Here is a 12,594-nt window from a genome sequence, read left to right as displayed (position 1 = left end):
TCTTTCTCTCTATAATATTAAAGTGTCTTAATATGTGTATAGGTTTTTGATTTTTAAGTTGTACAAAGTCTTATAAAGCTAATTAAAATATTTGAATCCTGTGTTTGTCCTGTTTGTTTATTACTGATATGCAGTGTTTTTATTTGTTATTCATATACAATATTGATATAAATCAGGTAGTTAAAATTATTGAAACACCTTTCATTAATAATTTAAGTTAAAATATGCAACTTAGTTAGCAGTAGAACCAGACCCAAAATTAATTTTATTTTATGGTGTTTAAAGTGCAGAAGATTTAATATGTTTGAATGTTGGACTTCATTCTAATAATGTTGTGGAATAAATGAAAATATCTCGACAGCACTTACATTTATTCCTCTTAAAAACTGGAATGAGTCAAAGACAATGTTAATACAAAGACAATCAAATATTTAATCTTATTTTTTCCAAAACATCTAATTTAAATATGCGTTTAAACATCTATTTATCTATTTGTGCCCTTTGGGGCTTCCATACACGTTGCTACGTAACAGAAAAAAAAATTACGCGGAATGCTCTGATTGGTGGAGCCGTGCCCCGTGTTTGTCCCGGAAGTGAAAGCGGAGGACTGATGTGTGCCTGTAGTGCAGGAATCTATCGGTAATATCTGTGCTCAGCAGAGGTTTTGTGCTTTAAAATGGACACGCTTAACAAGCTGAAACAGTTTGATGCTTATCCCAAAACTCTGGAGGATTTCCGAGTGAAGACGTGGGGAGGAGCGACCGGTGAGAGGCTTTAAATGATAAGAGAGGAGCAGCCATTCAGACATACAGGCTGTTAGCCGCTGCGGCTAACAACAATGCTAACTGATTTTATTCTTTTAGTTATCAAATATATTAAAAACAAGGAGTTGCGGTTTAATTAGATCTTTATAAATTTGAATAAACCTGAACAGCAGTGGAATTAAACACTTTAAACTCCGCAATAGACCAACATTACAACAGGGATAATAATAAAAATGAGAATATTTATCAAGCTGTCAGTGTTTTCCTGGAAAACCTGTGATAAAATCTAATCTGATGTATTTATACTGCTTATTCACTTTAAAAGAGCAGAGAGTGATTTTTCACGTACTGTACTTTGTTAATTATTAAAAATATAGATTTTAAAAATGTAATAAAAACACGCTGCTGTGGTTTAACATTATATTTAGTTATATTACATTATATTTAGTATAACACTTTAATGGTCGTAGCTGTGTTCTGTTTGTACAGATATGTTGAACCACGATAACCAAGATAAAAAAAAAACTGATGATCTAAGGGGGGGTTTACTTTAAATTCACTTACCCACCACCGGAATAAAAAAAATAATAATTATGATTCCTAACATGCATTCATTGTGTCTCTGCAGTGACCATAATCAGCGGTGTCATCATGTTTATCCTGTTTGTCTCTGAGTTGCAGTATTATCTCACTAAGGAGGTGAGTATATCCACATTATCCAGTATAAGTACTCCACTAACTATGTATTTTAATCAGTATTGGATTAGACAACAACACGAAGGTACAAGTTTGAAAATTATGGCAAATAAAACTGTGATTTAAAATAAACTTCTTAAAAGTATTTCTGCAGTTCTTAAGTAAATGTACTTTTATCCAGGCAGATTTCTTCTAAAGAACGGCAGTTTGTCTGGCATGTATACATCAGTTTTCTGAATGCTAAATACTGTAGACAGATAAAGTAACAGAGAGGAAGTTACTTGATGAAAAGAGAGATCATTACATTGAGCGATGCTTTGTAGAAGTCTGAATAAGTTGGTTGCCACCTTGTATTTGTGAAATACAGTTTTTGTTGTGAAATACAGTTTTTGTTGTAAAAGAACTTCCCGCTCAGTGTGCTCTGATAGAGACACAACAAACAAAAGTCTGGAAGCAGCATCTTCAGTCACTGTACAGTTAAAATCTCCAATCCAATCTTCCAAACTAAGTCCAGGACCATAGAGAAGACATTTGATTGTTGATCTGATGCATGTGTACATGGATTTCCAGTTGTGAGATTACTTAAGTGCCTTTAAATACACCTTTTTACAAAATACGCACATTTACTCCATTATTGCAGTGATTAGTCAATTAATGAGTGACGATTGCATTGATTATTGTTGTATTGTTATAATAGTAGCTTTCGCCAGCTTTTCAAACATTCAGATTTTCTGCTTCTGTTATTCTACACCACAGCAAATTAAATATTGTTTGCTAAACTAGGTTTCCTTGGCTAAAGTGAGCAATCAATTAGCAATTAACTCCAGCAAAATTAAACAGCAATGATGATAATAATGACAATGGTTGCCTGGTGTAAGCTTTCACCTCCTTACAGCCCTCAGTGGCGTTTCCTGTCAGACTGGTCTGATTACCTCAATACACTGAAGGCTCCAAATCAGGATATACACCTGTAAAATCCATGGCTGTCTTTGTGTTGTTCACATTTATTAATCAGGATAACTGGTCTGACAATTTGAGACTTGTATGTATTGATGTGTTTTTACAAATCTCATTGTACAGTTTCACATTCACCAGAAAATATGTAATAATAATATTCCATGCTTAAAATCTGTCTGTGCTGTTTGGTTTGTGCAGGTCCACCCTGAGCTTTATGTTGACACGTCGAGAGGTGACAAACTGAAAATCAACATAGACATCATTTTTCCTCACATGCCCTGTGCCTGTAAGTTCCTACTGTCACCTTTACTGATGAAGCCAACATGTCAAAGATGATACATGTTAATAATGAAAAAATAACCAACCTGCCCTAATTCTTTTTTCCCCACGTCAGATCTTAGTATAGATGCCATGGATGTAGCCGGAGAGCAGCAATTAGATGTTGAACATAATCTGTTCAAACAGCGGCTGGATAAAGACCTGAAGCCAGTCACCATCGAAGCAGAGAAACATGGTAAACAGTGACTCTACTCTGACCTTTAAATGTGATTTAGGTCAGAACTAAGTCACGTTTGTTGGTTGAAAATCATGACGATTTTTAGTTTCTTCTTAAATTATTTATATATTTATTTTTGGTGTGTGTAGAACTTGGTAAATCTGACAATGGTGAAGTGTTCGACCCCAGTACACTTGACCCAAACAGATGTGAGAGCTGCTACGGAGCTGAAACAGAAGACCTCAAGTAAGACACCAACACAGACTCTGCTTTCTGTATTTGTATTTTCTCTGTAGCCCGATATTTACTGCCTTGTGTGTGTGTACAGATGCTGTAACACTTGTGATGACGTACGGGAGGCGTACCGGCGGCGAGGATGGGCGTTCAAGAGCGCTGACACCATCGAGCAGTGTAAGAGGGAGGGTTTTACACAGAAGATGCAGGAACAGAAGAATGAAGGCTGTCAAGTTTATGGCATCCTTGAAGTCAACAAGGTATTTCAGTCTTCCTGATGATCTTATTTCACAGGAGAAAACTTTAATAGTCCCTCAAGGATGTTGCAGAATTTTTTGAAAGTACCAAACGAGCAGAGGGAATGCGGTAGCCTGCAGACACAGACCGGTGTACAGGTCATAAGAATGTGACATTTCAGTCCAAACTCATCTTTTAACAAAAAATAGGTTTAACTGTAACTGTACAGTTAATTTGGACTAAAGGGAAATGAGATACAACAATGTTAAGATGCTACATCTTTATTTCCTTCCAACAATAGTGACAACAGTCATATTATTATTATTATTATTGTTATTATTAATGCTCCCATCTTTTGTGGCTTAGGTGGCAGGAAATTTCCACTTTGCTCCTGGAAAAAGTTTCCAGCAGTCTCATGTCCACGGTAAGACCTGCTGCTCTTTTAGCTTTACACAGACATCACTATGCAAAGGTTTTTAAACGCCCTGTGGCAGTATCAGATGACATGTACTGTGTGATACGAATGTTCTCCGTGTCTCATTATTAACTAAGAGACAATTAAAAACACTATTATGTTAATTGGGCTGTTACATTGCATTAGAAACACACATTAGCTGTGTTGCTATGATATGATAAAATATACTCCTAGTTCACTTTTACCTTTTTGTGCAAATCCATTCTTGAAGTAAATTTAAGCACGTTTCCCTATGATGCCATAATAAGGAGCATTCAGTAACTTTTGATATGTGTTTATTAGTCATCCGTCTATTAACCCATGCATAAAATCCTATGTCCACAACCATCACCATCTATTAACAAACCATATTCATCACAATGTGGTAATTAAAACAGTTCAGCTCTGAACCCAGCTGACCTGTGCAGCTCTGTAATGGTCCGGAATCAAAAGTAAAGATTCATTATCATAGCATCATATTTAAAATACAGTGGCACTTTCTTTTTCTCAGCAGTGTGTAAAGGGATGGTAGTCTCTGAGTAGTGCTTTGACTGCAGGTCATCACATTGTTATGCACACACAGGTCAGATGTGTTGTATTAATGGACCTGTTCATGTAAAAACAACTGAAGCTGATGTTGAAGTTGAATGAATCCTGTGGTTTAAACTTAAGTCTGAGTTGTCCATGATTCCACTGTCTCTAAAGACCCTATAGTGGAAATCTCACTGTAGAAGTAAAATAAGTTCCTGTAAACTGTATCTGCTGTGATGGGTGCATTTTGCTTTTGATCCAAAGTTCACCTTTTCGTGTTTTCCTTATAATTTGTCTTCATTTCTATTTGTTTTACTTGCATCTTCATCTCACTGCTGCTGCTTGCTGACTTTTGCCCTGCCATTGTTTTTGTCTTGACTGCACTGCTCTGTCCTGCCTGCCTACTAAAACCTTCCTTCATGCAAACATTAAGTAAGAAGAAGAAATTAACTGCAACAGACTAATAAATGCTGAAAAACAACAGAACAGTTACAATACACCACAGTTTTTAGGCTGTAGTGCAAATGTAGGTGGCTGAAGTTTGAGGTGCACCGAACCACTGTTGCTGTTAGTTTCCTCCCTGATCTCTGGCTGTGCGATTGAGATTGAATGTATTTGAATCAGCCTGATTTGAGGGGATATCTGACTGCTTAGGAGCAGAAACAAGAGATAAGACTCACATATCCTGGGGGTTTAACTGCAGAAGAGACTGTGGCTGACATGAATCAGTCTGGACCACATCACACTGCAGTGTGTGTTTGGGGCTGCATAATGCTCTGACTCTAAATCACAAGAGGATCAGATCAATCGTTTGTAGAACAAAAATGCAAAACTTTTAATACTTTAAACTTTGAATCTGTACGTTTTAAAAGCACAGTGTCCTCATGCACCATCATTCAACTCTTAATACAATTACAACATAAGAAAATTAAAAACATGTCAGTGTTTTGCAGCCCCTCCTTGCACACTCACACACATTAACATAACACACTTGTTGTCTACCTGCTTCCTTATAGTGACTCTTTTCTCTTCTTTCTGCAGTGCACGCTGTGGAAAGTAAGTCCATCTTTCTTCGCAGATCTTTTCTTTTCTAGAAGTTTTCATGCAAATTGCATTTTCATGCATTCACTGAACAACCTCAATTCAGTGAATTTATGTTTTATCTAAGGATTGCAGGGACACACTACAACCACACTTTGTATTTAAATTAAATGCCCATTTGATGCAGATGCAGATTGTGTAATGATGAATGATGAAATTTGTATTTCAGATCCATTATTTTACACCAAAAAATGAGTTATTTATATTCAACTAATCAGCTTTTTGTTTTATAGTTTCCACTTTTTAGTTCTTAAATCCTACTGAGTGTTGCAAATATAACTAATCTTCCTGTTAACTTATATTACTAGTTTTGCCTGGAGATTGCAGCTGTATCACAGTTTTGTTTAGGGCTTTTCCAAACTCATAATGTTAACACACTTATCTCCAAGACACCTGAGACAGCTGCATGTGCTGATTACAAAATGCTACAAAAGCATTTTTCAAGCTTTTTTGGGTACGTAATACTAAACTTAGGATGACTTTGCAACTGCAATAAGCATTTTGAAAAATCTTTCACACTTTGTAGACAAAACCAATTAAGTTTTTTTATTACTAGTTGCAGCCTGATAGCCAAACATTATTCTGTATCAATCTGTGGTTGAAAAAAATTGCAAGAAAGCTGTATTAGCAGAACCCATTTCAAGAAAATCTTATGTTGATGATGGACTCTTCTTGCTTAATATGCATGTTTTGAGTGTCCACATATCTGCTGTGTATACTAGCTCAGTGTGCTCAATCTGTGGACACCCACTGACCAGCTTTAATAGTGCAAGCTTAAAATGAAGTGGGCGAGTTTACACCAAAGCTGCAAAAAAATCCACAGCAGGGAAGCCCATTTACTCATTATTACAGTCACTGATCCTAAGTCCAAGCCTTCATGTAATATTGAAAGTTCACAGTACACTGTAGACGTGGTTCGACATGAAGCTAACTCTGTTTATGAACGTGTGTGACTGTGAGCTTCAGCTTTATCTTACTGCACTTCATCTATCAACTAATCCGAGTTAACACTTGAATCTACTGAGGGCAGTAATCAATCACAAACTGACAGACCTGTAACTCATGACACATTCACATATTGCTGTCTAGAATAACGGTAATTAACAAGTTGAATAATGAGGTTTTTTCTTTGTTTGCAGTTCATGACCTACAGAGTTTTGGCCTAGATAACGTGAGTAACTCAGCTGAGCTAATTTGTTTTCTCTGTGCTTAAAGATGTTATTTCTAATTGCTGAATTGCAAATAATAAAAACTATTTCTGTGATCCTGCAGATAAACATGACCCATCTGATAAAACATCTGTCGTTTGGTAAAGATTACCCAGGTATTGTAAACCCTCTGGATGGAACAGACGTCACAGCACCACAAGGTCAGTGATTTCATGGTTTTACTGTTCTCATTATGATTCTGGTAGGAATAACAATAACCAGCACTGGAACACCAACATTAAATTAAATACATTTAGTTACAAATTTCAAACCCCTGGGTTCAAGGTCAAAGCTGATCAAGTCATTTACGTGAATGCGGCCACGTGTACCATCACTCTCGACAAGGAAGGGCTTTTCGCAGAATTCTCCTTAAAGATAAAAATCAGCTGTTTTGCATGCGTGTCACTCAACAGGACATCGGCAGCATCAGAAAGTATAAGAGATCCACTCCTAAAAACCCGTTTGACATATTTGAATTTTTATTGACAAAACTAAACTTCAGGTTGATAGTGTCACAGCATTGAGTGGACAGACAGTTGGGTTTGATATAAGAAAAGTCCTTTAGCTGTATAGTTGTATTGAAGTAGAGGAAGGCATCCCTCGTGCCCCTCAGCAACGGATGCCCATACCAATGGCCATAAAGGTGCCAAACGTCCCTCCACTCTGCATCATGGTCTTCCCTACTCCTCCCATTAGCTCCCTGCCACGCATGCCGACCCTGAGGACAAAACAGGCAGTTTCCATTTTATTTGATCTCAACTGTAGCAGGCAAACATTTAGCCTCACATTTATTAGGGGTTTACAATAGTTGTCACTATTAAATACTGTATGTGATGAAGTGTCCCTGATGTTCAGGGACCAGTTCACATATGAAGTAAGTCGTGTCTGTGAGTGCTCGGTAAGTTTAGCATTACCTTAGACAGGAGAATGTGCCAAACATGGCGCCTGCAGCCATTCCTACTGCAAACCCCATCATGAAGCCCATCTTGACCCTGTCAAAGCAGCTGGGCTGGGTTTGGCCATATGGACCTACAGCCACTGGCATCTGGAGAGAGTAGAGAGAAGGACTTGTATCAGTATCTTGTCAGTCTGTGGCTTTTGTTTTTAGTGTGATATATAATATAGCATTATGGGAAGCTGTAATTTCAACAATTCATCAAGAAACTGTGAAAGAAATTCACAAATAATGAAAAATATCTATATAAATGTGACATTTTAAAATAGTTATCTTGTTAAGAGTGAAATGCACAAACATGAACTACAACAATAGAAAATGAAAACATCAAACCATCACATTTGAGAAGCTAAAACAACAAATCAACACATCTATTAGGAAAAGAAACGGTATTGCAACTTTAAAAAGCGACAGTGTTTTGCTCAGAAAGGCGGTGTGTCTTCCTCAAAATGTTTAATTGTTTAGTTTTCTGAGGTGTTTCTGGACCCATTTGAACACAGCTGTGTGGTGCCTCTACTGTATTTACTTAGTGTACAGCATCATGGACGAATGAACTCAAGCATTTTTAAAATATTCAACACACTATACTTTTACACATTCACTTGCAACAAGGTTAATTTCTCCACAAACCTTTAAATGATAGCTACTCAAATACTGATGACGTTAGTTAACCCCCTAAATCAACTAACGCTACCTTTATTTGAACCGTTTACGTTAACTAAACACTTTTAGTTGTTAAATCGCTGGTTAACACTGGGTTAACTAACGTTAGTTATCCAAGATAGATGCGTCTGAACAGATTAGCTTGGTAAATCTTTACTGGATAACGTTAGCTAGCTAATGTTGAAGCTAGGCTAAGCTAACGTCATGTTACACACCTCTGATAAAGTTGGCGCTTTCTTTGCTGTTTTTATTAAAACAAACACACATGGAGTGTCTACTGAGTTTCTCCGCTTCCTTCAAATCCCACTAACGCTAAATTTATTAAATTTAATCTTTAACCCACCGGATCGTTTGTTGTGCTACGTTAGCCTAGCCCAGCATGCTAACGTCACCTGTGGCCTTGACAAACAAACACCTGCGGTTTATGTCTTTCCTCTACATATTCTCAATCATTCGTCTCACAAAGACCATACCTTGAAACGTGTCTTTAGAATAAAGTTGTTCTGGGTCCTACTTCGATTCGGTTTGTGGTATTTATGAGTGCAGCTACGTTTAAATGTCTTTCTAGTAGACCTCCATAACCGGAAACAGGAAGAAGGGAAAAACGGAAGAAACGCAAAAAACAGAGAAGAAGAAACGTGGAGGAGAAATAAACAGCGCCATCTAGTGGTTGATTTAATTCATAGTCCTAGAAATAAAACAGATTTTATAAAGAGAGTTTAATAATTAAGTCAGTTCAACAGGAGTGTTCATAAGTTTTATCTGTTGTATTTTAATGTCAAAGTAAGAAAACCTCACAGAATAAATATCTTAAGATGCTTCACTTTAAATTACTTTAAAGAACAAACTACCACAACAGGTTATGTGTTTATACATCATGTATCAGCTGCCAAATAAGAAATGTTCATATTTAATGATGACGGTCCAAACATAACAAACAAAACAAACAAATAATTTATAATAAGAAAAATCTGTCACTTCTATATACATGTCCATGGCAGTGAACCCCTAGTAGACCTGATGAAACAGACTTTAAAATAAAGAGCTGAATTTATTTGTGGTTTTTATTTAATGACTTTAATGATTTTTCTTCCCTCTGTTTTTATTATTTGATTTGAGACTGCTCCTATATTTTCAACATGATATCAGGCAGATCTACAGATAAACTAATATTTCCAGAATTGTATTTATGAATCATATAAAATACATCATTACTGAGTTTTTGTAACCAGACAAATGTCTATAAGAAGCACTTTCCTGTCATGTAATAAGGTTATTGAGGTATTGAGGTCATTACAAATGAAAAGCTGTAAATCTGTAGCTCATCATATCAAAAGGACAAATACAAGTGATCTGTGTTAGAGTCATTATGATTTAGGGTTTTTATTTCTGTGTGTTCACATTCATATTTAAATATAACGAGGGTTTCCCCTTCTCTCCACACAGCATCAATGATGTACCAGTATTTTGTGAAAATCGTTCCTACAATCTATGTGAAAACTGACGGAGAGGTGAGTCCAACATTTTGTTCAGAATTGATTTACCCACTTTTTTTTTTTAAGTGCTCCCAGACTCAGCTTTACTGTTAACAGTCTAAATTAATGGATGTTTTGTTGTCATGTTGTTGTTGCAGGTGGTAAAAACCAATCAGTTCTCCGTCACCAGACACGAGAAAGTAGCCAACGGGCTAATAGGAGACCAAGGGCTGCCGGGCGTCTTCATTTTATATGAGCTGTCGCCAATGATGGTTAAATTCACAGAGAAACACAGGTAGGAGACACTTACACAGCACGGTATGTCCACAGTACATTACTGCTGAACAGTTTCCAAAGCACAAACCACACGTTTTAAGTTGAAATGATTTAATTTGTTAATTCCCCACCTAAACTAAGTTGCAGACACTTAGTTGTCATATGTAATCTCTCACAGTCAACATTTATGTTACAGAGATGCACCATATCAGGTATATATGGGTGCATCATCATACTGAAAGTGGCTGCATGAATTAGCACTTAACTGCAAATGCATGGTGCAGTGTGTTGCTAAGATTAATTTAAAATTGGAAAATGTAATTTTACATGGCAGTGGAGACACTAGAGTTCAGGATGGAGGGAAATATAAGAAGCCTGTGTTAGTAACTGCAGACTCGGCCTGTGTAAATCTGAGCTAGGACGTTTTATAAACAGTTTTATAGTTTTATTCATTGTAGTGGTTTAAACAAATGATATTTGAGGCTGAATGATTTCATTTTGGATAAAAAAGAGCATTTTCAACTCTCATTATTAAATATATCTTTTCTGTCTCTGTGTTCAGATCATTCACACACTTTCTAACAGGAGTCTGTGCCATTATTGGAGGCGTATTTACAGGTCAGTGCCTCTATACGGTCTGGAGATGAGTGTTACAAATTAAAATGTTAGAGTAGGCGAAGTCTGACTCTTTATCCTGTCTGTTCTTCTCCTGCAGTTGCTGGTCTGATCGATTCGCTCATCTACCACTCTGCTCGTGCCATCCAGAAGAAAATAGAGCTGGGCAAGGCGTCCTAACAGCGCCACCTGCTGGCCTCCAAGGTGCAACACTCATCAAGCCGCAGAAGCAGACAGAAAAGAAAAAAGAAGAGGGGCAGACAGGCAGAGCCGACGTTTGGAGCAAGCCGCTTGTTTTCCCATCCTCTCTCTGTCTCCTGTCAGACTGAATGAGAGAATTACAGAGAGACAGAGAGGTTTTAATTCAGCCACGTCTTTAAATCCTCTCACCTCCTTCTGGAAAAGCACCAGGGAAGACTTGAATTTTCTTCTCCACTGTTAAATTCAATGCCAACAGGACAAATCCGACACTGTAGATGAGAGTGAGCAGAGAGGAGGATGCATCATCGACTCAGACTCAGCCTCCGGAAGCTTCTTCATGGAACTTCCTCATGTTCATCTGCCCCACTTCAGCATCTGTGGTGGAGCCAAGAAAAAAGGGAATATGTCACCCAAAATATTTTCTTAATAGTTACTCACCTCGTGTAACCTCGTATTTAAATGTAAACCTAAATTAGAACTCATTGAAGACGTCTTTTAAATCGCACATCGTGATCTGACAAAATACTGTTTTGATGTTAGTCTGGTGTCAGATGAAGTCTGGAACATCTTGGAGCTGTTGTCAAAAATCACTGCTGCACTGTGAGACATGTTTTTTTATTACTATGTACACACACACACACACACACACACACACACACACACACACACACACACACACACACACACACACACACAAACACTCTGTAGTTTATTTTAAGTCAGTCCCACATTCACCGCCCTGTTGCTGGAAATAGTCCCTAACAAATGGACTTTTTCCTCCTGTTTGAGGAACAAACCTATAAACTGCAGTCAGCAGCTGTTTTAGGAAAAGTATGTAGTGCTTTTAATTGTTAGCAAGTTTAAAAGGTTTCTGTCTCGAGTAAGAACCAGTGGGCGTAGGATTTGTTGCACTAACAGAAAAACAGAATATAGGCAGCATTATAAGTTCTCCTCACGTGCAGTTAAGTATCCAGAACTCATATTTAAATTAGTTTCTCATGAAAAAACTGATCTAAGTACGAGAGTATCAGTGTGATGAGTACCTCAAGACATGTGGACAAATGTTTAAAAATCAAACCTGCTGCTCCAGACATCAAGAGATGGAGCTGATAAAAACATTTTGGGTGACATGTTCCTTTAAAGACGTGACCTTTCTGATACAAACTGAAAAAACTTTTTCAAATCTGATTATAAATGAACTTGATATGACACTATAAATGAGGATTGTTGGCCTCACATCATTTCAAACCACTGTGTGTTGCATTTTTATCTGATGGTACCGGTTTGTGATCGGGGTTGGTGTTCTGTTGGTGGTGGTTTCAGCTGCGTGCCAGAGTTGGATGTTTGGGTGTGGATGTGACAACAAACTAAACTTCAGCTGGATGGAGACTTTTGGGTAAAACATGTCTGGTGATGCAGCTAAACTCATCGTGGTTGATCTGCAGCAGCTCTTATAGAGCATCTTACTGTGTGACCAGCCAGTCGTCTCCTGGTGAGCTGATACAGTCAGATCCAAGCTCATCTCAGTGTTTTCATCAGCGCTGTGCAGTAGCAGTTTAACAAAGAAACAGTTATTTAACGTGTCGATCGAGAACGATGTGGATTTAAGAGCTGCTGTTTCTTTCAGTTGACGTATAACAACCTGTTTTCTTGGCAGCTTTTGTGTTTGCTGTCGTTTCTGAGGCTCTGACAGAGAGAGACGTGTCCTCGTTCTTAATCCACCCCACGAAA

General features: G+C 37.5%; 2 protein-coding genes across 3 annotated transcripts; one reads left to right on the top strand and one right to left on the bottom strand.

The window, feature by feature from the left end:
• The first annotated feature begins 593 nt into the window (after nt 1–593).
• ergic3 (ERGIC and golgi 3) lies at nt 594–12,111 on the top strand. Of its 2 annotated transcripts, XM_026348625.1 has the most exons (14): nt 594–764; nt 1,393–1,463; nt 2,616–2,703; nt 2,812–2,931; nt 3,063–3,159; nt 3,242–3,407; nt 3,751–3,808; nt 5,411–5,425; nt 6,610–6,641; nt 6,743–6,839; nt 9,743–9,807; nt 9,930–10,066; nt 10,610–10,665; nt 10,763–12,111. In XM_026348625.1, the coding sequence occupies exons 1-14, from the start codon at nt 677–679 to the stop codon at nt 10,840–10,842; spliced, it is 1,170 nt and encodes a 389-aa protein (XP_026204410.1). In that variant the 5' UTR covers nt 594–676; the 3' UTR covers nt 10,843–12,111. The 2 variants fall into 2 exon arrangements, with proteins under 2 accessions (XP_026204410.1, XP_026204411.1); XM_026348626.1 differs by lacking the exon at nt 5,411–5,425.
• On the bottom strand, nt 6,841–8,915 carry romo1 (reactive oxygen species modulator 1). The gene is made up of 3 exons (XM_026348627.1): nt 8,770–8,915; nt 7,593–7,723; nt 6,841–7,396 (listed from the first exon to the last, which is right to left on the bottom strand). The coding sequence occupies exons 2-3, from the start codon at nt 7,721–7,723 to the stop codon at nt 7,288–7,290; spliced, it is 240 nt and encodes a 79-aa protein (XP_026204412.1). The 5' UTR covers nt 8,770–8,915; the 3' UTR covers nt 6,841–7,287.
• Nucleotides 12,112–12,594: the final 483 nt, after the last annotated feature.

The sequence above is a fragment of the Anabas testudineus genome, chromosome 5, assembly GCF_900324465.2.
Source record: "Anabas testudineus chromosome 5, fAnaTes1.2, whole genome shotgun sequence".
In the NCBI taxonomy this organism is placed as follows: Eukaryota; Metazoa; Chordata; class Actinopteri; order Anabantiformes; family Anabantidae; genus Anabas; species Anabas testudineus.
The sequence above is the reverse complement of the archived record's forward strand: the minus strand, read 5'-3'. Positions and strand labels throughout refer to the sequence as shown.

What these genes read in the sequence shown, in the direction of transcription:
- ergic3 (XM_026348625.1), top strand. Translation starts at nt 677, where the DNA reads ATGGACACGCTTAACAAGCTGAAACAGTTTGATGCTTATCCCAAAACT. An exon ending in CATCGAAGCAGAGAAACATG is followed by an intron (nt 2,932 to 3,062) that starts GTAAACAGTGAC and finishes TGGTGTGTGTAG; the next exon opens with AACTTGGTAAATCTGACAAT. An exon ending in AAATTCACAGAGAAACACAG is followed by an intron (nt 10,067 to 10,609) that starts GTAGGAGACACT and finishes CTCTGTGTTCAG; the next exon opens with ATCATTCACACACTTTCTAA.
- romo1 (XM_026348627.1), bottom strand. Translation starts at nt 7,723, where the DNA reads ATGCCAGTGGCTGTAGGTCCATATGGCCAAACCCAGCCCAGCTGCTTT. An exon ending in GGCACATTCTCCTGTCTAAG is followed by an intron (nt 7,397 to 7,592) that starts GTAATGCTAAAC and finishes TTTTGTCCTCAG; the next exon opens with GGTCGGCATGCGTGGCAGGG.